Here is a 22,092-nt window from a genome sequence, read left to right as displayed (position 1 = left end):
TGAGTGCAAAGGTAAGTGTGTTTGGTGTGTGTAAAGTGTTTAAAGAAGTTTTACATACCTTTACTTACTTTTACAGCCTTCCTTCCTTCGGGTTTCGGGAGTCCTTCATCTCACCGGCACAGAAAGCAGAATGGCTGCGAGCTGTCAAAAATTGTAGTATTCAGCTTTCTGTTCCGGGGAGATCGCTAAATCATCCTGACAGGAAGGAATTAACTTGTAGTACAGATTGTCAGTATTTGACAGCTTCAAACAGCTGTGAAACGCTGATATTTCATCTGTCAAAAGGTCTTGACAGATGAAATTTCAATCTGTGACATCACCTGTTGCCGGGTGGCCCTTAATTGGCCTGCTGAGCCCGCTGGGCGCGCTCAACAAGGTCAATCAAGTCAAAATTGCGTGGGTTGGCTACAACTCGATGGAGGCGGGACTACAACCCCGAAAGTTGTAGTCCCGCCTCCAACCCGACTCCTCAATGAAAATCCAGCCCAACGTTTCAGGTCAATGACCTTTCGTTAAAATTTCCAGCATTTTCTCTTTTTGTATCACTTATTTTCTTTGCCTGCAATGCAAGTGATGGAGTGTTGGGTATAGCTTCAGGTTAGGTTATGACAAGCTTGAGCACCACAGCACTTTCAATGTATCTACTTGTTTTGGGCTGTTTTTGAGTTGTCAGCATTTTTGCAGGATTGTGTCAGCTTTTTTTAAAGCCATTGGTCAGTTTTTGCTAGTTTTGTAGCTAGGCATGTAAGCATATGGCTGTCTCCATTTTTTGCAGACTAAACATGGATCAGTTGGGGAGCTTTGCAGTGTCTGTAGTCCTTCAAAGAGCAGCAGGTAGATATTTTATTGCTTGGTGACATCGATTCCATGCTGCTGGCGGAGTCTCAGTACTTTAGTAGCAATTGACTGTCTGTGTGGAGTGACATGACATGGGAGCCTGGTGCTTTAATTGCCCGGTTGATTTATACAGTGCACCAATGGTCACTCGCATTGCTGTCTACATCAGGGATCAAAGATGTTTCAATGCAAAAGTCCAATCAAAGTCAGCATACTAATTGAAGCTATGCAGTGAATTTCTCTGTCGCAGTGTGGAGTGAGTAAAATCTGTATTTGAACTCCAGCCACATTCCTTAAATACTCCACCACAGCCTGCTTTATGTCATCATTTTTGATTTTATATTGGTATACATTTATTTATTTATTTTTAACTTCAGCTGGATCAAACTTGGATCAGGAGAGCAAGAGGACTGCCCACTTCAAATCGTCATGGCAACATAATGTAAATGTGTTCGGCTCCTCATCCAGACCAGCCTGTGTGGAGGAATTGCATCAAGAGGCCCAGCTCAACCTCCAGTCTCTGCTCCAAGGTACGGACAGATTTCTGCAATTTAATAGCATGACTTCTGATTGAAAAAGTCAGATTAAGCAGTTAAATATAGATTGGCTGTGTCATTTTTAATTAGGAGAAGGGAGAGAGCAGTTCTATACTGTCAACAGCAGCAGCCAAGTCTTTGTCTTTTCCATTGTTGTCTCCTGCTCTCCTGAAGGTGCTGACTCTTGCATGTGCTGGCAACCCCCGGTACCTCATCAGATTGGCCACCCTTACCTCTGAGCCTAAACAGTGAGTTTAAAGGCATCGCAGCCAAGCTCATCCTGTCCTCACGCAATGACCAGATGGTTTCCATCAATTGCTTATTTTTCCTTCTCTAACCAAGGGTTCCTGAACTCAATTGTAGCACTTTCAACTCCTGCCCTGGTGGAGGCCAGCAATCAAACATGGGACCTTCTGGTCTGTATGTCCCAGTACCAAATTAGGCAGCAGTTTTACTTATGATGTAATGGTGGACACAGATGCTTTTATATTATAATATGCATTAATTGTTCTTCTACAGTCTACTGCACTTGTAAATATAAATGGCTCAGCCTATCTTGTTTCAGAGACAGCAGAGACTCAGGGCTGGATTTTCTGAATGGGAAGCTTTTGGAGGCGGGACTGCTGCTTGCCGGGCCTCAGTCCCACCTCCATCAGCTTCTGGCCAACCAGCGGGATTTCCCCTGATTGACCTTGTTAAGCCCACCCGGCGGGCTCAGCAGGCCAATTTGGGGGACGTCAGTGACAGAGCACGTCAACGTATGACGTGTCATCTGTCAAGAACTTTTGAAAGAAGAAATGTCATCATTTGACAGCTCTGTGAAGCTGTCAAACACTGACATTCTGTGTAGTTTGATGAGTTCTTGTGTTCAGGACTTCTTATGTTCATTAATAAACAGACATTCTTATTATGAACACAGCTAGCTTTTGCTAGACACTTTTATTGAGCACATGTGGACTAGGTACAGTATCTGTAGAGGCTTCCATCTTGACTGCTGCCTTGTGGGTAGCCTAGTGCCTCATGGGTAATGTAGTCTTAATCTACATACAGCTGGGTAGTGTAGTCTTAATACATACAGCTATATACAGCTCTACACAGCTCTATGGCGCCACCTAGTGTCCACTATAGAATGACATGTTATTGATCATTACATCCCACTTTCTTTGAGGTTTAACAAAATCAATATCAATCAACTTTCAAGAAAACAATAAAGATAATATCAGTAACACTTTTGTTAGTGCTCTATAAACGTAAACATTTTCAAAACAGTCAACACATTTTCAAAGCTTTACATTGTACTCAAAGATTAAGTCTATCAGGTGTAAGGGGTCTTTTTAACGAGCTTGTGGTGTGCGAGATCGATTCTTGATTTCACACTGCTTGTGAGCGGTTTCGAAGCGCTCCCCCCTCACTGATTCTAGACACTGGATTTATTGCCAGACTACCTTGATGTGTTGGCCCAACTTGTGACTCGGAAGACAAATGGATCAGGTGAGACAAGGTAAGTTTTAAAATTAATGGTTTCTTTATTTATAAGGAGAATAAAAACACAGGGAACAAAGAAACAACACAGACAAAATCATTAACACGCCTCCCAATGGGAACTAAAATTTAACACACAAGGATTACTTTGACTATCTTAAAATACATCAATTCATTAGCTGCGGTATAATAAAACGGGGTTGGGGAAAGCGCGTGGTACAACGAAGGATAAATAACACTCCCGATTACAAAGCCCTTAATATTAAAACCCTCCTGTCTCTAAAGTATTCCTCTACTAGGTCAGCTAGGTGGAGTTGGGCCTCTATGCTCACCAGGGTTTTAAAACTGTCCTCGACCTTGGTGCTCCTGTAGCTTCCGGGATTCCCGATTGATCTTCCTTCTGGGACGGGCTCCTGAACCTGCTCTCCGATAAAGTCCCGCACAGGAGACTGGTCAAGAAGGTAAGAGCCCATGGAATCCAGGGTGCCTTGGCACATTGGATACAAAACTGGCTTAGTGGCAGAAGGCAGAGGGTGATGGTCGAAGGTTGTTTTTGTGACTGGAAGCCTGTGGCCTGTGGGGTACCACAGGGATCGGTGCTGGGTCCCTTGCTGTTTGTGGTCTACATTAATGACTTGGATATGAATGTAAAGGGTATGATCAGTAAGTTCGCGGATGATACAAAAATTGGTAGGGTGGTAAATAGCGAGGAGGGTAGCCTCAGTCTGCAGGACGATATAGATGGGTTGGTCAGATGGGCGGAACAGTGGCAAATGGAATTTAACCCGGAAAAGTGCGAGGTGATGCACTTTGGGGGGACTAACAAGGCAAAGGAATACACAATGAATGGAAAGACCCTAGGCAAGACGGAGGGTCAGAGGGATCTGGGTGTGCAAGTACACAGATCCCTGAAGGCGGCGGAACAGGTGGATAAGGTGGTAAAAAAGGCATATGGGATACTTGCCTTCATTAGCCGAGGCATTGAATATAAGAGCAAGGAGGTTATGATGGAGCTGTATAAAACACTGGTTAGGCCACAGCTGGAATACTGTGTGCAGTTCTGGTCGCCACACTACAGGAAGGATGTGATCGCGTTAGAGAGGGTGCAGAGGAGGTTCACCAGGATGTTACCAGGGCTGGAGCGCTTCAGCTATGAAGAGAGACTGGGCAGATTGGGTTTGTTTTCCTTGGAGCTGAGGAGGCTGAGGGGGGACATGATTGAGGTGTACAAAATTATGAGGGGCATAGATAGGATGGATGCTGAGGAGCTTTTTCCCTTAGTAGAGGGGTCAATAACTAGGGGGCATAGATTCAAGGTAAAGGGCGGGAGGTTTAGAGGGGATTTGAGAAAGAACTTTTTCACCCAGAGGGTGGTTGGAGTCTGGAACTCACTGCCTGAAAGGGTTGTGGAGGCAGAAACCCTCACAACATTTAAGAAGCATTTGGATGTGCACTTGAAATGCCATAGCATACAAGGCTACGGGCCAAATGCTGGAATATGGGATTAGATTAGACAGGGCTTGATGGCCGGCGCGGACACGATGGGCCGAAGGGCCTCTATCCGTGCTGTATTACTCTATGACTCTATGACTCTATGACTCTATGACTCCTGCTTGAACTTGTAGAACCTCCGTGCTCCTCGAACCGTAATCGAACCTCCTAATCGGACCTCTCCACTCGAACCGTTCAACTTAACCTTAACCTCTCGTTGTTCTCTGCCTCCAATCGTACCTTCTGCCCATCGATTTTCCCCCAACAGTTATACCGTTTCCTTGCCCTTATCTTTGGCGCCAAATCAGGGGGTTTTTTTTGTCAAAGTTTTGGGCCGGCTACTTTGACAAAAGCTGGTACTTTAGTTTAACGACTTTAATCGTGGCCGAAACCAAACTGATGGGTTATGTCCCGTGTCCCACTGAGTTTGATGCAGATAATGGGTCTTGTCTGTGCTCTGTGATTTCAGTGATGGGTTTACGTTTATCTGGCGATTAACATGACCTTTTCAAGTGCAAGTCCTTTGTTTTTGACTTCGTTACTGCTGCTACTTTTATTACCATATCAATTGCAGTCAGTCTGGAATTTTCCAATCGGTGGTGACTCAGGTTTCTTTAAGGTATTGCAGTGGTATGTCCTTCTGAAATGAGTCATGTGATCTGCCGACTCCATCTTGTGCTCTTAAAAATGTGGCCATTTCAGGGGTTTTAAAATGTAGGCTGTATTTTCCTGGATTTTGCGAATCCTACACAGGCTCTTTTACTTCACGTGTGGATCTTCTCAACACGGGTAAGTCTGATGTGTCTTCATGAGATTGTTCTGGCGGTGAATGACAAGATGCAGTTGCGGCATTGTCATCAATCTGCTCTTGTATAAATCGAGGTCTCCTTGCGATCTTTGCTTGGAGAGGGTTTCAGTGTTTCCTTCACTCTTCATGCCATAACTCTCAATGTAGTCAATGCACTCTCGAAAAACTGCTGGCAGCTGGATCCCATCATACAGCATAGTCCTCTCAGCAGCCTCGGCTAATGGAACACCAAAGATTGGCCTGAGGGAAGAAGGAGTATCCACCAGAACTGCTTCCTGCTCTGGTGCAGGCTTCTTCTTTTTCTTTTTCTCTTTCCACTGCTTAACAACATCTGCTGCGGTTATATCTTTGGACTTTTTCTCCTTGTGTTTTTCTTCTTTGTGCTTTTCTTCCTTTGGCTTCTCTTTGACCTTAAAGTCTTTTTCTTTCTTCTTGGAGAAACTAGGCTTTTTGAAGACATGGATAACCTTTGGCCTTTTCATCCTTGATGGGCTCTCTGCTTCATCACCTGAGTCATCTGGTCTGCTTATGGCACAGTTTATACGGTAGACTCTCTTGACCAGTTCTAAGTCTTCACAAGCTTTGTCACCTCGTATCGAATCAAGTCTTTCAGCCACAACAGAAAACATGAGATGATGCACTTTGTCTTTGACTGTCACTTTAAGTCTGCATACACCTAAGCTATCTATTTTCTGTCCATTATAGCTCTTCAGTAGTACTGATTTTTTCTGTATTTTGGGCTTTTCTTTCATATTTTTTATGTCACTCATACTGATTAAGTTTGCTTTTGCCCCAGTGTCCAGTTTCAATGTAACTAATGCTCCATTTATCTGCAGTGGGATCATCCATTTGTCCTCTTTTACTGCATTGACATTATGTTCAGCATTGTCCATTTCTGAGGGCTGCACATTTTCTGTATCCTTTTTGATATCGTCACATGACACCATTCGTACAAAAAATGTCTCACTTAAATCAGTGTCCTCAATCACATTAACTTGTTGCCCTTTCGTTGTTTTTACTTTTGAAAAGCATTGTTTGGCAAAGTGATTCTTTCCATTACACTTTGTGCACATTTTTCCAAATGCTGGACATTGTCTTAACTGGTGTCTGTAACCACAGCGTTTACAATTAAAAATTTCATCCTCCGATTGCTTTTCATTTCTGTTCTGCCCATGTTTCTTCCCCTTATAGGACACAGCACCGACAGCAGCATTATCACTCATTACAATCACATCATTATTTATTTCACTGAAAGTCTTCACGTGCTTTCGAGCTAGCTCGCTGGCTTGGCATATTTTCACCGCATTTTCCAAATTTAGTTTGGTTTCTCTCAACAGACGTTCCCTGACTTTTTTATCATGAATACCAAACACAATCTGATCACGAATCATGGATGCTTTGAGCTCAGAGAAATTACATGTCTGTGCTTTCAGTTTCAGATCAGTTATAAAGCTATCAAAAGTCTCATTTTGCTGCTGTGTCCGAGAACAGAAGATGTATCTTTCATAGGTCTCATTCTTTTTGGGAGAGCAATGTGCATCAAATTTTTTAGCACATCTTCTAATTTTTCTCTGTTCTCCACTGGATTAAATACAAATGTATTAAATACCTCTATTGCCTGTGGGCCTGCAACCGTAAGCAGCAACGCTATCTTCCTTGCATCTGGCTTCGTACCGAATCCGATGGCTGCAATGTAGAGTTCGAATTGTTGTTTAAAAATCTGCCAATTGTAGTCGATTTTTTCCTCGAGATTCAAACGCTCTGATGGCTTCAAATTCTCCATGTCGCTTTTCACAATTTTCAGCAGATCTTCACCACCCTGGTACCATGTTATGTTCATTAATAAATAGACATTCTTATTATGAACACAGCTAGCTTTTGCTAGACACTTTTATTGAGCACATGTGGACTAGGTACAGTATCTGTAGAGGCTTCCATCTTGACTGCTGCCTTGTGGGTAGCCTAGTGCCTCATGGGTAATATAGTCTTAATCTACATACAGCTGGGTAGTGTAGTCTTAATACATACAGCTATATACAGCTCTACACAGCTCTATGGCTCCACCTAGTGTCCACTATAGAATGACATGTTATTGATCATTACAGGACTCATCAAACCTTTCTACTTTGCAGAAATCTGCTGGCTGTTGGATCGGAGGATGCAACAGCCAGTCTGTGATCTCTACAATGGAGATGTCGGGAACTCCAGCTCCACAGCGGCTGAAGGCTATAGGTAGAAACAAAGGTAAGTTAACATTTTCTAACACTTTACACTCACCTCACATACTTACCACTCCACACTTGCACCCATCACTCACCTCTACATCGCACTTCCAGACCCCTCCGACCCCCGCAGACCTCCTACTCACCTCCTACACCCCGGCAGGGTTCCCCCAGGTCGGGAAGCCTGCACTTCAGCACGAAAAATGGGGATAATCCTATTTTCTGCCTGTTAACAGGCAGTTAATAGGCTTTAATCCCTTCCCGCCTCCAAGGAGATGGGACCCGGGGCAGGATGGCTCCCCGCCTCCTGGCAAGATGGCATGGAGGTGGGTTGGGGGCGGGTTTGCCAACAGCCCCCAAATTCTGCAACTTTCCCGGCAGTCCCACCTCCATACCCGCCTCCTCGGGGCTGAGAAAATCTAGCCCTCAGTGGGATGATCTGCTATTAGAATTCTCCGTAAACCTGAGCTCAACAAAACTCTCCTGCCTGTATCCTAACTCGCACCAAGTCCCATTCACCCAACACTCCTGTACTCGCTGACCTACATTGGTCCCGGTCCAGCAACACCTCGATTTTAAAATTCTTATTCTTGTGTTCAAATCCCTCCACGGCCTCATCCCTCCCTGTCTCTGTAATTGCCTCCACCCATACAACCCTCCGAGATCTCTGCATTCCTCCAATTCTGGCCTCTTGCGCATCCCTGACTTACATTACTCCACCATAGGCGGCCGTGCCTTCAGCTGCCTAGGCCCTAATCTCTGGAATTCCCTCCTTAAACCTCTCCGCCTCTCTAACTCTCTCTCCTCCTTTAAGTCGCTCTTTAAAACCTATCTCTTTGACCAAGCTTTTGGTCACCTGTTCTAATACCTCTTGCGTTGCTTGGTGGCAAATTTTGTCTGATAATGCTCCTGTATAGCGTCTTGGGTTGCTTTTACTATGTTAAAGGCACCAATGTTCCCCCTAATTTTTAAAAAAAATTTCAGTTGAATTTGTGTCACCTTGTCCAAATGTTCAACAAGCAAACATTCAGACAGTGCCATTTCAACACAGATGAGTAGCAAATAACTGTGAGCAATGTTATTACATAGGATATATGGCACAGAAACAGGCCATTCGGCCCATCTAGTCCATGCCGGCGTTTATGCTCCACTCGAGCCTCCACTCGAGACTTTCCTCATCTAAATCTATCAGCATAACCCTCTATTCCCTTCTCCCTCATATACTTGTCTAGCCTCCCCTTAAATGCATCTAAACTTTTCGCTTCAACCACTCCCTGTGGTAGCAAATTCCACATTCTCACCATTCTTTAGGCAAAGAAGTTTCTTCTGAATTCCCTATTGGATTTCTTGGTGACTATCTTATTTTGATGGCCTCTAGTTATGCTCTTCCCCACAAGTGGAAACATTCTCTCTGTATCCACTCTATCAAAACCTTTCATAATTTTAAAGACCTCTATTAGGTCACCCCTCAGCCTTTTTTCAAGAATAAAGAGACCCAACTTTTTCTTCCTTTCCTGATATGTATACCCTCACATTTCTGGTAGCATCCTTGTAAATCTTCTCTGCACCCTCTTCAGTGCCTCTATATCCTTTTTATAATATGGCGACCAGAACTGTATGCAGTACTTTAAGTGTGGTCTAACCAAGGTTCAATACAGGTTTAGCATAACTTCCCTCCTTTTCAATTCTATCCCTCTAGAAATAACCCCTAGTGCTTGGTTTGCTTTTTTTATGGCCTTGCTAACCTGTGTCGCAACTTTTAGTGATTTGTGTATTTGTACTCCTAGATCCCTTTGTTCCTCTACCCCACTTAGACTCACACCCTCCAGGTAATAAGTGACCTCCCTATTCTTCCTACCAAAATGTAATACCTCACATTTATCTGTGTTGAACTTTATTTGCCAATTATATGCCCATTCTGCAAGTTTATTAATGTCCCCCTGTAATTTGTTGCAGTCCTCCTCAGTATTGACTATCCCTCCCAATTTGGTGTCATCTGCAAATTTAGAAATTGTGTTTTTGATTCTAAAATCTAAATCGTTCATATAAATTGTGAACAACAGTGGTCCCAGCACTGATCATTGTGGAACACCACTACCCACCCTCTGCCACTGTGAATAGCTACATTTTACCCCTACTCTCTGCTTTGTGTCTTGAAGCCAGCTAGCTATCCATTCTGCTACTTGTCCCCTGACTTCGCATTCTCTGACCTTGTTCATCAGTCTATTATGGGGTACCTTATCGAAGGCCTTTTGAAAATCTAGATAAATTATATCTACTGCATTACCATTGTCTACTCTCTCTGTTAGCTCTTCAAAAAATTCAATGAGGTTGGTCAAACAAGACTTTCCCTTTTGAAATCCATGCTGACTATTCATTACTATGGTCTTGGTTTCTAGATGTTCTTCTATTTTCTCCTTTAGTAGGGATTCCATTATTTTTCCTACCACCGATGTTAAGCTGACTGGTCTATAATTCCCTGGACATGTTCTAACCCCCTTCTTAAATATAGGTATTACGTTAGCTATCCGCCAGTCCTTTGGCACTACACTTTTTTCTAACTAATTATTAAATATGTGTGGTAATGCCTCTGCTATATCTTCCCTAGATTCTTTTAAAATGCATGGATGCAATCCATCCAGACGAAGGGTTTTATCCTCTTTGAGTTTGATTAGTTTATTTAATATATCCCCTCTTTTTATTTTAAATGCACTTATCTCATTACTAATCTCATTATCCAATGTCACGTCCACCTGTTCTATCTCCTTGGTAAATACTGATTCAAAATAATTATTTAATATTTCAGCCATCTCTTTATCGTTACCTGTGGTATTATCCTATCCACCCCTTAATGGCCCTATTCCCATCCCAACCTTCCTTTTTTATTGAGCTGCCTGTTAAATATTTTACTATTTTGTTTTATGTTCCTTGATAATTTAATATCATAGTTCCTCTTTGCCTTCCTAATTGTTTTTTTGATTTCTCTCCTAAACTCTTCATATTCTCCCTTGTCATGCACGCCCCTGATGTCTATGTACTTAATGTATGCCTCTTTCCTTACCCTGAATTTTTCCCTTCTGGCTTTATTCATCCATGGAGTCTCATTAGTATTTAGTTTGTTCTTTCCTTTTAGCAGAATATATTGTTCCTGCGCTCTATTGAACACTGTTCTAAATTTTTCCCATTACTGTTCTACATTGTTGTTTGCCAATACTGTCGCCCTTTTTATTTTCCCAAGTTCTATTCTCAGACCCTCAAAATCAGCTTTTCTCCAATCTATTTTCTGGTTTTCATCATACTTATGTCCTTCTCAATTATCATCTTAAAGCGTATTATATTATGCTCACTATTGCCTAGATGTTCCTCTACTTTTACTTCTCTTATCTGCTCCAATTCATTCCCATTACTAGATCCAATAGCAAATCCTCCCTTGTTGGGGTTCTTACATATTGGGTTAGAAAGGAGTCCTGTACACATTGTAGGAACTCCATTCCCTTATCTCCTTTACCTACCTCTTCTATCCAATTAATATTGGGGTAGCTGAAATCCCCCATGATTATTATTCTGTTTTTTACTCATTTCCCTAATTTGTCTGCATATTTCTTCCTCCACCTCCCTTCCACTATTAGGTGGTCTGTAGACTACACCTATTAGTGTGATTAATCCTTTATTATCTTTTATCTCTATCCATATGGATTCTATTTTTGATAGCTGCATCACTTTTTCTACTGCCATTATGTTATCCCTAATAAGTACAGCTACTCCACCTCCCCTTTTCCCCTCTATCTTTTCTAAATATGTTATACCCTGCAATGTTTAATTCTCAGTCCTGATTTTTCTATAGCCATGTCTCAGTAATCCCTACTATGTCTGGCTCCTCGCAACGTTTGATTGTCTCCAGCTCCCCTATTTTATTACGGACACTGGCCCTGATTTTCTCCCTGCCGTCGGGCGGGTTTTCAGGTGGGCGGGGGCTGAAAATCGCAGAAACAGGGGGTCGCGAACCCCCCCGCCTGATTCCCCGCCCCGTCCGACTTTCGGACCGCCGTTTCTCTCCGACCCGAATCAGTCCCGCCTGCCGCTGGCGGGACTGGCCGTCGGGACCCTGATCACCAATTATTGGCATGTTTAATGCCATTTTAAGGGGCCCTTGCTATTTTCAAGGGTTCCCCACGCTAAACACGCCTGCGGGGAACCCTGCTGATGAAACCTGGTGTGAAGCATCCCGGCTTGCTTGCTCTCAGCTGCAGGTTATTCGGGAAAGCTGAGATTTAATCGGAGAGCATTTGTATGTTGAAGGACCTTGTTGTTGCAGGCTTGGGGCTACATGTTCAAGGCTTAGGCACAGCTGTGGAAGGTTGGAGCCTCACACTCTTCTCTAATGTGATCTCCTGGGAAGCCCCTCTCGCCACCCTCACTCAGCGCTCCCTCAGCGGAGGCATCTACCAGAAGCATGGGACGCCTTTTTTACTTTCCCTTCTTGCCATTAGAGGATTTCCAGCAGCAGAGGTGGCAGCAGCAGCACCAGGAACAGCAGGATCAGCAACAGGAGCACCAGGCTGCTGCTCACTCACCTGAAGCTGCACAGGCCAGAAGGGGCCAGCACTTGGAAGTGGCTTGAGAGCACCTTGCTGCGCATTAGGGGGCCATGGGGACCTGTATCTGCACTGGCAGTCCTACTCAGAAGGACTTCCATGAAGGTCTGGTTTCTCTGTTCAATAGATGGTCATCGCCCCTCAAGAGATGTCATTCTCTTATGAGCACTCACCATGTTTTCCATACCCTGGCGACTTATCTCCTCCATGGAAGTTGCCAACCTTCCCATGGTGATGCGTTCATGCGACAATGACTCCACAAAGGCTCTGCTCATGGTCGCTATGGACTCCTCCATTCGCTCCACACTCGCAGCGACCCTGGAGAGAAAACCTGGCAGAGACTCCTGCATCTGTGCATGGAGATCCATCACCTCTTCTCTCGCAGATGGACCCAGAGGCAGAGGGTCGACATGCAGCGCAGCTGAGCTGAGCTGGCAGAGTCCTGCGCCCTCTGACGAGGACTCTCCACTGCTGTCCCTGTCTCCAGAATCTGCTGAGGCTCACTTGTGAGCTGTGAAACACCAGGTGACAACACTACTCTATGTCCCGAAGGTCCCTCCAAGGTGTGAGTGTCTGCGCTGGTGCTGGGTGCGCTTACTTCTGCTGATGCTGCGCCCTCAGAGGTTGGAGCTTCCTCTGAGGAGTCTGGCTGCACAGCCTCTTCCTCCTCCACAGTGGGGACGGGGGCTCTGGATGGTCCTGTGGGGGAGTAGAGGAAGGAGTTAGAGATGTGATGCCAAAGTTACATGCACATTCGAGTTGGCAGATGTTCATAAGTCCAAATGATGTAGCTTCAGAATCATAACAGCGACTCATGCTATGTCAATGAGAGAGATGGCAAACTATTCTGTCACCAGCTTGCGGGACTGCCCCCGTCTCTCCTTCCCCAACTTCCGCGGCCACATCAGCCCCAACAATTTCCAGCACTCATTCCTCCCAGGGGGTCAGGTGGGCTACTGAGGGTGGGCCTCCTCCAGTCCTGGCTCGCTCTCTGTTGTTGTGAGTTCTCTTTTCCTCCAATGAGGAAGACAAGTGGAGTTTGAGTGAGAAGGAAGGAGTGTAGAGATTGCATAGCATAGATACTTAGAGGGAGACAAAGATGGTGTGAGGCTGCAAGACCAAGGGCCCTCCCTGTGTGTTGTCAGCTGTGTTCAAAGCATCAGAGTGAGAGGGAGTGTGAGGGCTGCATGGTGGAATAGTTATGTGAATGTGAGCATAGAGAGAGATGAAATGGGTAAGGGTGCATGGATGTGACTGTGAAGTGGGATGTGGAGGAAGAGATTGCTAAAGCTGAGTGCTGGTGGGGAAAGGCAATGGGGATGAGGCTGAGGGTGTTGGAAACTTCATTCTTGCTTTTCCTGTACGGTGAAGGTCATGGAATCGTTTCCGACACTGTATCCAGGTTCTTATGGTGACTCCCAGCGAGTTGACATCTGCTGACACCTGCATCCATGCAGCCTTGGTCTCAGTGGGAGGCCTCTTCCTGCATGACCTAGGGAAGAGGACCTCCCTGTGGGCCCTAACCCCATCCAATAATGCCTGCAGTGAAGCTTCGTCGAATTTGGAGGCAGCTCGGGGTCTGGCACTGGCCACAGCTGCTGCAGGCTCCTCTGCCATCCTGTATGGTATGTTTGGAAGCCAACAGAGGAAGCAATGCTTGCTTTGGACCTTGAAAGCACCACGAATGATGACATCATACTGTGGGGCTTTCTGACTGGAAATGGACAATTAGCAAGGCTACCCACATGCTGGAACTTAATTGGCCACTTGAGGGAAAATTGCGTGCAGCTGGCTGACCCTTTTTTTTTGGGTCGGAACCCCACATTCGGGGAACCCGACCATTTCCCGCACGATCCAGAAAATCGGGCCCACTGTGTGCATTGCTATACAGACAGTGTAAAGTCCGCGCCTCAATAATACACGGACTTCGGGAGAACAGTTTAACAGGTACTTTACTGAACAAGAGGCAGCTTGAAACTGAAACTACAGAAGCCTGCTAGGGCCTTTTATACAGGGGTGGTCACTGCCGGTACTGCAGTCTAAGACCAGTTATTCCCTTAAAGGTACATACACAACAGACAGTTTACCTCATTTTTAATAGGATTTCCTCTCACTCTGTGTTTAACCATCTTAGATTGAAACCACAGCTGGCAGCTGTTTCAGCTATTGGCTGTTCTGTTCTGATGTTTGTGGTTCTGTCAAGTAGAAATAGCTTTAAAATACAGACCTGAGGAGTTCCTTAGCTGGCTGAGTGAGTGAATAGACTAAATGATGTGATACTAAGCCATGCAGCAGCAGTTGGGGTAACAATAACAACTGGGCAAAGAGGTGGGTATTAAGGGGTGGGGGGCCTTAAAGAAGGCAAAGGAAGTGGATAGATGGAAGGGTTTAGAATGGGAATTCCAGAGCGTGGGGCTTAGCTGACACTGCCACCAGTGCTGGAGCGAAGGGAGGGACACACAAGAAGCCAAAGTCAGAAGAACAGAGGGTTCTGGGGAGGTTTGTCAGGCTGGAGGAGGTTACAGAGATAGGAAGGGGCGAGGCCATGAAGGAGTTTAAACACGAGTGTGAGAATTTCAAATTGAAAGCTTTAGAAGAATAGGAGCCAATGTAGGTCAGCAAGGACAGAAGTGATGAGTGCATGGGACTTGGTGCGGGAGAGGATATGGACAGCAGAGTTTTGGATGAGCTGAAGTTTATAGAGCATGGAGGATTGGAGGCCGGCCTGGAGAGCATTGGAATAGTCAAGTCTGGAGGTGACAGGATATGGTTGAGAGTTTCAGTTGTAGATGGGCTGAGACAGGACCAGAGGTCAGTGCTGTTACAGAAGTGGAAGTGAGCAATCTTTTTTAAATGAAGGTGGTTGTGGCTCATCCAAGACTGGATGTGGAACAAACAGTCTGACATCACAGAGGCAGTGGAGGGGTTGAGACAGGTGGTGGAGAGGTAGCTTTGTGTGGTGTCAGTGTACATGTGGAAGCTAACCCCACGTCTTTGGATGATGTCACCAAGGGGTGATGTAGATGAGAAAGAGGAGAGGGCCAATGATAGACCCTTGGGGTACTCCATAAATAAAAGTGATGGGGCAGGAAGAGAACCTTTGCTGGAAATGCTCTGGCTGCAAATTTATAGGTAAGAGTAGAACCAAGCATGGGCAGTCCCACTGAGCTGGACAGTGGAGGAGAGATGTTGAAGGAGGATAGTGAGGTCAAGCCAGTCAAAGGCTGCCGACCAGGAAAGTCCACGACCTGTGCAAAGGTTAGCTGCTTTCAAATGGGGCACAAATCTAGGCCTATTGACACTCAGGCCTGGATTTTAAAGGGAGGACAGGTATGGTGCGATCCCCGACGCGGGCAGCACACCCGAGGAGTCCAGGGATGTTGAGGCCTGGCCAATCTTGACCACTCCTGCTCCTCCTAGCCCACAGGGACACCTAAAAAATAAAATTAAAATAATTACCTGCCTGGGTCTCTTCTGGCCCTCGATCCAGCTCCCGACAGATATGGCCTGTCGGGGAAACCAGTGCTGCTCCCCGTCAGGCCTTTAACTAAAATTGCAGATTGGGCCCCAATGATGTCATCAGGCCCTGATCTGCATATTTAAACAAGACTCCGCCAGCTTGGGGTGGGTATCCCGCTCTCCTGCATAAAAGAGCACTTAACAGCGAGATGCAGTGGGATCAGAGCGAGTAAATCGTTGCCCTCATTTTAACTGCTGGTTTCAGCCAGGTGAAAGGAGTTAAAATTGGGGCCTCAATGTCAAGGCTTACACATGAAAAATGACCATTTGAATGAGGTGTCAAAAGGCAATTAAGACTTCTTTGAACAGAACTACAGCAAGAGTCAGACCGCTCGGAAATAAGGGAGGAAACTATACCAAGCTGCGCGTGCCACTAACTGAAAGGGTGGCATCACACAAGAAAGAGCGTTAGTGTGTGTTCATCTATCTTGATTTCAGATCTTATTTTCAGTTTGCCAGCATTGCTTAACATTTCACTTCCTCTTTGTGGACACATGTCAGTCATATGGTTACTCCCGTACAATGTTTACTGCAGTGGTTGTGTATTAACCCTTACTGTACCGATTGCAATTTTGCAAGGGGATGTTTACATCCAATTTTCTCCCCTCCTCCCCTGAAGACACTGAACTACGATACGCCTATGGTTCCGCAAACACTGGCAATTCTCTGATACCTCTCCCAAGTGTGCGCTCTTCATGTGTGAGCTAGACAGCGCATGTCTATCGATTATTACTAAAACAGATTATCTGGTCATTATCTCCTTGCTGCTTGTGGGACCTCGCTGTGCGCAAATTGGCTGCCGCGTTGCTTACATTACAAAGGTAGTTATTGCATCAGCATCCTGACATAAAACTTCCAATTGCAAACACACAAAAGCAGGCAGCAGCATTGCAGGATAAATCACTTGGAGTACTGTGCACAATTCTGGTCTCCATATTATAAAAAGGATATAGAGGCACTGGAGAAGCTGCAAAACAGATTTACAAGGATGATACCAGAATTGAGAGAGTATAACTATCAGGAAAGGCTGAACAGGCTGGGGATCTTTTCTCCAAAAAAGTGAAGGCCGAGGGGTAACCTAATAGAGGTCTTTAAAATTATGAAGGGGTTTGACAGGTTAGACATAGAGAAGATGTTTCCACTTGTGGGGGAGTCAAAAACTAGGGGCCATAAATAAAAGATAGTCACTAATAAATCCAATAGAGAATTCAGGAGAAACTTCTTCACACAAAGAGTGGTGAGAATGTAGAACTCGCCATAAGGAGTAGTTGAGGCGAGTAGCATTGATGAATTTAAGGGGAAGCTAGAAGAGCACATGAGGGAGAAAGGAATAGAAGGATATGTTGATAGGGTTAGATGAAGTCGGGTTGGAGGAGGCTTGTGCGGAGCATAAACGTCGGCCTAGATCTTTGCGGTGAAAACTTTAAGGCCTAGAAATTCAGTATAGCCACTTTTGGGGTGGTAAAGTCGGGCGGCCGCTAAAGTTTGCGCCCGGCGCAAAGTCGAGCCCCCTTCGCCGATATTCAGTCGCATCGCCCTAAGAGGTTGCTGCTGCGCTAAAACAGGCGATGCATGACTATCATTAGGCGCTAAGCCGGCGGGCCGGGGCGAAACCCCGGAAGTCGGGCGCAGGGCAGGTGTGACGAGCTGCTGATTGACGGCAGACACTCTGCCGCCAGTCAGCTCTTAAAGGGGGAGGGTGCATTTGTGTTTCTGAAAGGCCGACATTAGTTTGTTATGTGGTACGACTCCTCCTCCTCCTCCTCCTCCTCCTCCTCCCAAACCAGAAGATCCGTCTCCCACAAAGAAGGAGTGTTGCAACACAGCTGCCGTTTCTACTGCAGGAGGAGTGCCCTTTAATGTGCGCGCCCCGCATCGGCTGAGCACCGTTCCACTCAACAGTCGCTAGGGGCATCAGGCGCACAATGGGGCGGCATGACTCAAGTTCCGGATTGGGGTGCACAAAGGGCGTTGCACGAGGAAATGACGTCATGATCTGCGCGCGCAGCTGAGCGCGCGCAAAGACTTTGCGCCGGCGCTAAATCTCTACTGAAGTTGGGGCGAGGTGCAGATCGCGCAGCGCCCGGGCGCTAGCCGCCTAGCGCTCGACACCTACTCCTCCTAAGGCGCTAACGGCTGGCGCAACCAACTGAATTTCTAGCCCTAAGTTTCTTGACTTGATTGTAGTGCTGTCAACAGGGGATTCCTAGTGCAATGCAACCGTGATGTCATCAAGCTGTCTTAGGCAACCAATCACATAGAAGAATTCTCACAGACTGCAAACCAAGAAATGAAAAGCACTGATTATCTGCACTTTTTAAAAATGTTACAGTGAGAGAAATAAAGATTGGGACATACACATGAGGTTAAGGTAGAAGCTGAAATATCATGAACAAACTTAATTTTTTTTCTTAAATCTAGTAAATTTTATCATAATGGAGAAATTTGGCATTCCACAAATATAAAAATTAGTTTTTCAGGGCCAGAATGGATATTCTCGTGCCTGTGCTCACTGACCTACATTGGCTCCCGGTTAAGCAATGCCTCAATTTTAAAATTCTCATCCTTATTTTCAAATCCTTCCATGGCCTCGCCACTCCCTATCTCTGTAATCTCTTCCAGCCCCACAACCCCCCCGAGATATCTGTGCTCCTCTAATTCTGGCCTCTTGAGCATCCCTGATCTTAATCACTCAACCATTGGTGGCCGTGCCTTCAGCTGCCTAGGCCCTAAGCTCTGGAATTCCCTCCCTAAACCTCTCCGCCTCTTTCCTCCTTTAAGATGCTCTTTAAAACTTATCTCTTTGACCAATCTGCCCTAATTTCTCCTTATGTGGCTCGGTGTCAAATTTTGTTTGATAACACACCTGTGAAGCATCTTGGGACGTTTTACTACGTTAAAGGCGCTATATATATACAAGTTGTTGTTTAGCAGTAAATACACTGTTAAAACCCCAGTTACGCCTATTCCAACAAAGCTTAACATTTAACGAGGTATTTATCAGCGATATTAGCACAGAAAAGCTCAAGCTTTCGTCAGTTCCACTGATTTCACCGATTTCACGGATTGCTGGCTATGTTGGGGATGGTGGGGGGACGGTGGGGGGGTGGGGGGCGGTCCACAGCACAGCCTGTGTCGGTGCAGTGAATGACTGACGGCAACTTCAGGATTTCCGCGTTCAAGTGTGCATGGACAATACCAGCCTGTCCTTCAAAAGAAAGGAATTAAAAATAGAGCTTGCATTTATATCACACCTCTCATGACTTTAGCACATTCCAAAGCGCTTCACAGCCAATGAAGTACATTTTGAAATGTAGTCATGTTCTAATGTAGGGAAATGTGGCAGCCAATTTACACACATCAAGGTCCCACAAACAGTAGTGACACAAGTGACCAAATACAGTAAACTGTTTCGTATCCGGCACCGACGGGACCGGGATGGTGCTGGTTGATTAAAAATTCCAGATAACAGAGAGGTAGGCAATTTTTAACACAAAAAAAAAACAAAAAACCAGTGACTAACTCGGCCACCGTGGGAAACTCGGACACGGAAAAATGAAAAATGGATGGATTCGGCAAGATTACCGGGTATCTATTTTGCCGGTCATTAAAGAATTCCGGTTGATTAGGTGCCGTTTAAACGAGAGTTTACTGTAATCTATTAATCCTTATGACAAAGAACACTGAAGTGGCAGCTCTGGAAGCAGTAGTGCCAGGTTTTTAAGGGGGCAGTGTGCCTCTAACCTGCACTGGCACCATTATAGGAAATCTATGTGCAGAGGCCTCCAACATTCATTTGCCAGTAATTTTAAATGTTACACCCTCTTCAGTCACAGTTAGTGGGTCCACCTGAAAAGCAATATAGCAAATTCAGGGCAGTGCTATTCAGAAGCGAAGGTGGGGGGGGAGGCGTGATAGGGGGTGGGGGAGGGGGGGCGAAGGTCGAACACAAAATATTCCTGTTTTTATGATGCTACTTGGGGACCAGCAAAATCCACCCTTACAACTTCTTCAGGAACAAACACTGAATAAATACACAGAACCCAACAGCTCATTTTCTGAAATAAAAACAGAAACTGCTGGAAATACTCAGCAGGTCAGGCAGCATCTGTGGAGAGAGAAACAGAGTTAACGTTTCAGGTTGATGACCCTTCGTCAGAACTGGAAAAAGTTGGAGATGGAACAAGTTTTTAAGCAAGTGTAGGGGCAGGGAAAAGGGGGAGGGGAGGAAAGAACAAAAGGAAAAGTCTGTGATAGGGTGGAAGGCAGGAGAGATTAAATGACAAAAGGGATGATGGTGCAAGGCAAAAGGAGATGGTAATGGGACAAGTTAAGAAACAACAGATGATTTTAGACAAAGTGTAAAAGGCAATGGCAGAATGATCAACATTGAATCTGTATGGGCAGAGCTGAGAAATACCAAGGGACAGAAAATGTTAGTGGGAGTTGCATACAGACCCCCAAACAGTAATGGTGAGGTTGGGGATAACATTAAATGGGAAATTAGAGAAGTGTGCAATAAGGGCTCAGCAGTTATCATGGGTGACTTTAATCTACATATAGATTGGGCTAACCAAATTAGTAACAATACTGTGGAGGAGGAATTCCTAGAGTGTATACGGGATGGTTTCCTGGACCAATATGTCAAGGAACCAACTAGAGATCAGGCCATCTTAGACTGGGTATTATGTAATGAGAAAGGATTAATTAGCAATCTTGTTGTGCGAGGCCCCTTGGGGAGGAGCAATCATAATATGATAGAATTCTTCATAAATGGCGAGTGAAGTAGTTGACTCAGAGACTAGGGTCCTGAATTTAAATAAAGGAAACTACGATGGTATGAGGCACGAGTTGGCTAGGATGGATTGGGGAATGTTACTTAAAGGGTTGACGGTGGATAGGCAATGGCAAACATTTAAAGATTGCATGGATGAACTACAGAATTTGTTCATCCCTGTTTGGCATAAAAATAAAACAAAAAAGGTGACTCAACGGTGGCTAACAAGGGAAATTAGGGATAGCATAAGATTCAAGGAGAGGACATATAAAAAAGCAGCAAACCTGAGGATTGGGAGCAGTTTAGGATTCAGCAAAGGAGGACAAAGGGATAAATTAAGAGGGGGAAAATAGATTATGAGAGTAAGCTTTCAGGGAATATAAAAACTGACTGTAAAATCTTCTATCGATATCTGAAGAGAAAAAGATTGGTGAAGTCAAGCGTAGGTCCCTTGCAGTCAGAATCAGGGGAATTTATAATGGGGAACAAAGAAATGGCAGACCAATTAAATACATACTTTGGTTCTGTCTTCACAAAGGAGGACACAAATAACCCCCCAGAGATGTCGGGGAACATAGGGTCTAATGCGAGGGAGGAATTGAATGAAATCAGTATTTGTAGGGAAATGGTGTTCGGGAAATTGATGGGATTGAAGACCGATAAATCCCCAGGGCCTGATAATCTACATCCTAGGGTACATAAGGAAGTGGCCCAAGAAATAGTAGATGCATTGCTGGTCATCTTCCAAAATTCTATAGACTCTGTAACAGTTCCCATGGATTGGAGGATAGCTAATGTAGCCCCACTATTTAAAAAAGGTGGTAGAGAGAAAACGGGGAATTATACATCGGTAAGTCTGACATCGGTAGTGGGGAAAATGCTAGAGTCCATTATAAAAGATGTAATAGTAGAGCACTTGGAAAACAGTGACAGAATCGGACAAAGTCAACATGGATTTACAAAAGGTAAATCATGCTTGACTAATCTACTGGAAATTTTTGAGGATGTAACTGGTAGAATAGATAAGGGAGAACCAGTGGATGTGGTGTATTTGGACTTTTAGAAGGCTTTCGATAAGGTCCCGCATAAGAGATTAGCGTGCAAAGTTAAAAGCATACGGGATTGGGGGTAAGGTACTGTCTTGGATAGAGAACTGGTTGGCAGACAGGAAGCAAAGAGTTGGAATAAACGGGTCTTTTTCCAAGTGGCAGGCGGTGACTAGTGGGGTACCGCAGGGATTGGTCCTTGGACCCCAGCTATTCACAATATATATAAATGAACTAGACGAGGGAACTAGATGTAATATCTCCAAGTTTGCAGATGACACAAAGCTGGGTGGGCAGGTGTGTTGTGAGGAGGATGCAGAGAAACTCCAGTATGATTTGGACAGGTTGGGTGATTGGGCAGATGCATGGCAAATGTAGTATAATGTGGATAAATGCGAGGTTATCCACTTCGGTGGCAAAAACAGGGAGACAGATTATTATCTGAACGGCAATAGATTGGGAAAAGGGGAAGTACAACGAGACCTGGGTGTCCTTGTGCACCAGTGGCTGAAGGTGAGCATGCAGGTGCAGCAGGTGGTTAAGAAGGCAAATGGCCTTCATAGCGAGAGGATTCGAGTACAGGAGCAAGGATGTCTTGCTGCAGTTGTACAGGGCCTTGTTGAGACCACGCCTTGTGTATTGTGTGCAGTTTTGGTCACCTTATCTGAGGGAGGATGTTCTTGCCATGGAGAGAGTGCAGCGAAGATTCACCAGACTGATACCTGGGATGGCAGGAATGACGTATGAGGAGAGATTGGGACGAATAGGCTTATATTCGC

General features: G+C 45.1%; 1 protein-coding gene across 1 annotated transcript in view; it reads left to right on the top strand.

The window, feature by feature from the left end:
• Positions 1 to 1,006: 1,006 nt before the first annotated feature.
• The window catches only part of nhsl2 (NHS-like 2), a 140,573-nt gene continuing 119,487 nt past the window's right edge, over positions 1,007 to 22,092 (top strand). The window contains exon 1 of the mRNA XM_085992101.1: positions 1,007 to 1,367. Within this exon, the coding sequence (XP_085848227.1) occupies positions 1,157 to 1,367 (211 nt within the window). The 5' untranslated portion in view covers positions 1,007 to 1,156. The remainder of the gene's footprint in view (positions 1,368 to 22,092) is intronic.

Source organism: Somniosus microcephalus, chromosome 1, assembly GCF_052327205.1.
Source record: "Somniosus microcephalus isolate GS21.2 chromosome 1, FLI_Smic_1.0, whole genome shotgun sequence".
Taxonomy (NCBI): domain Eukaryota; kingdom Metazoa; phylum Chordata; class Chondrichthyes; order Squaliformes; family Somniosidae; genus Somniosus; species Somniosus microcephalus.
The sequence above is the reverse complement of the archived record's forward strand: the minus strand, read 5'-3'. Positions and strand labels throughout refer to the sequence as shown.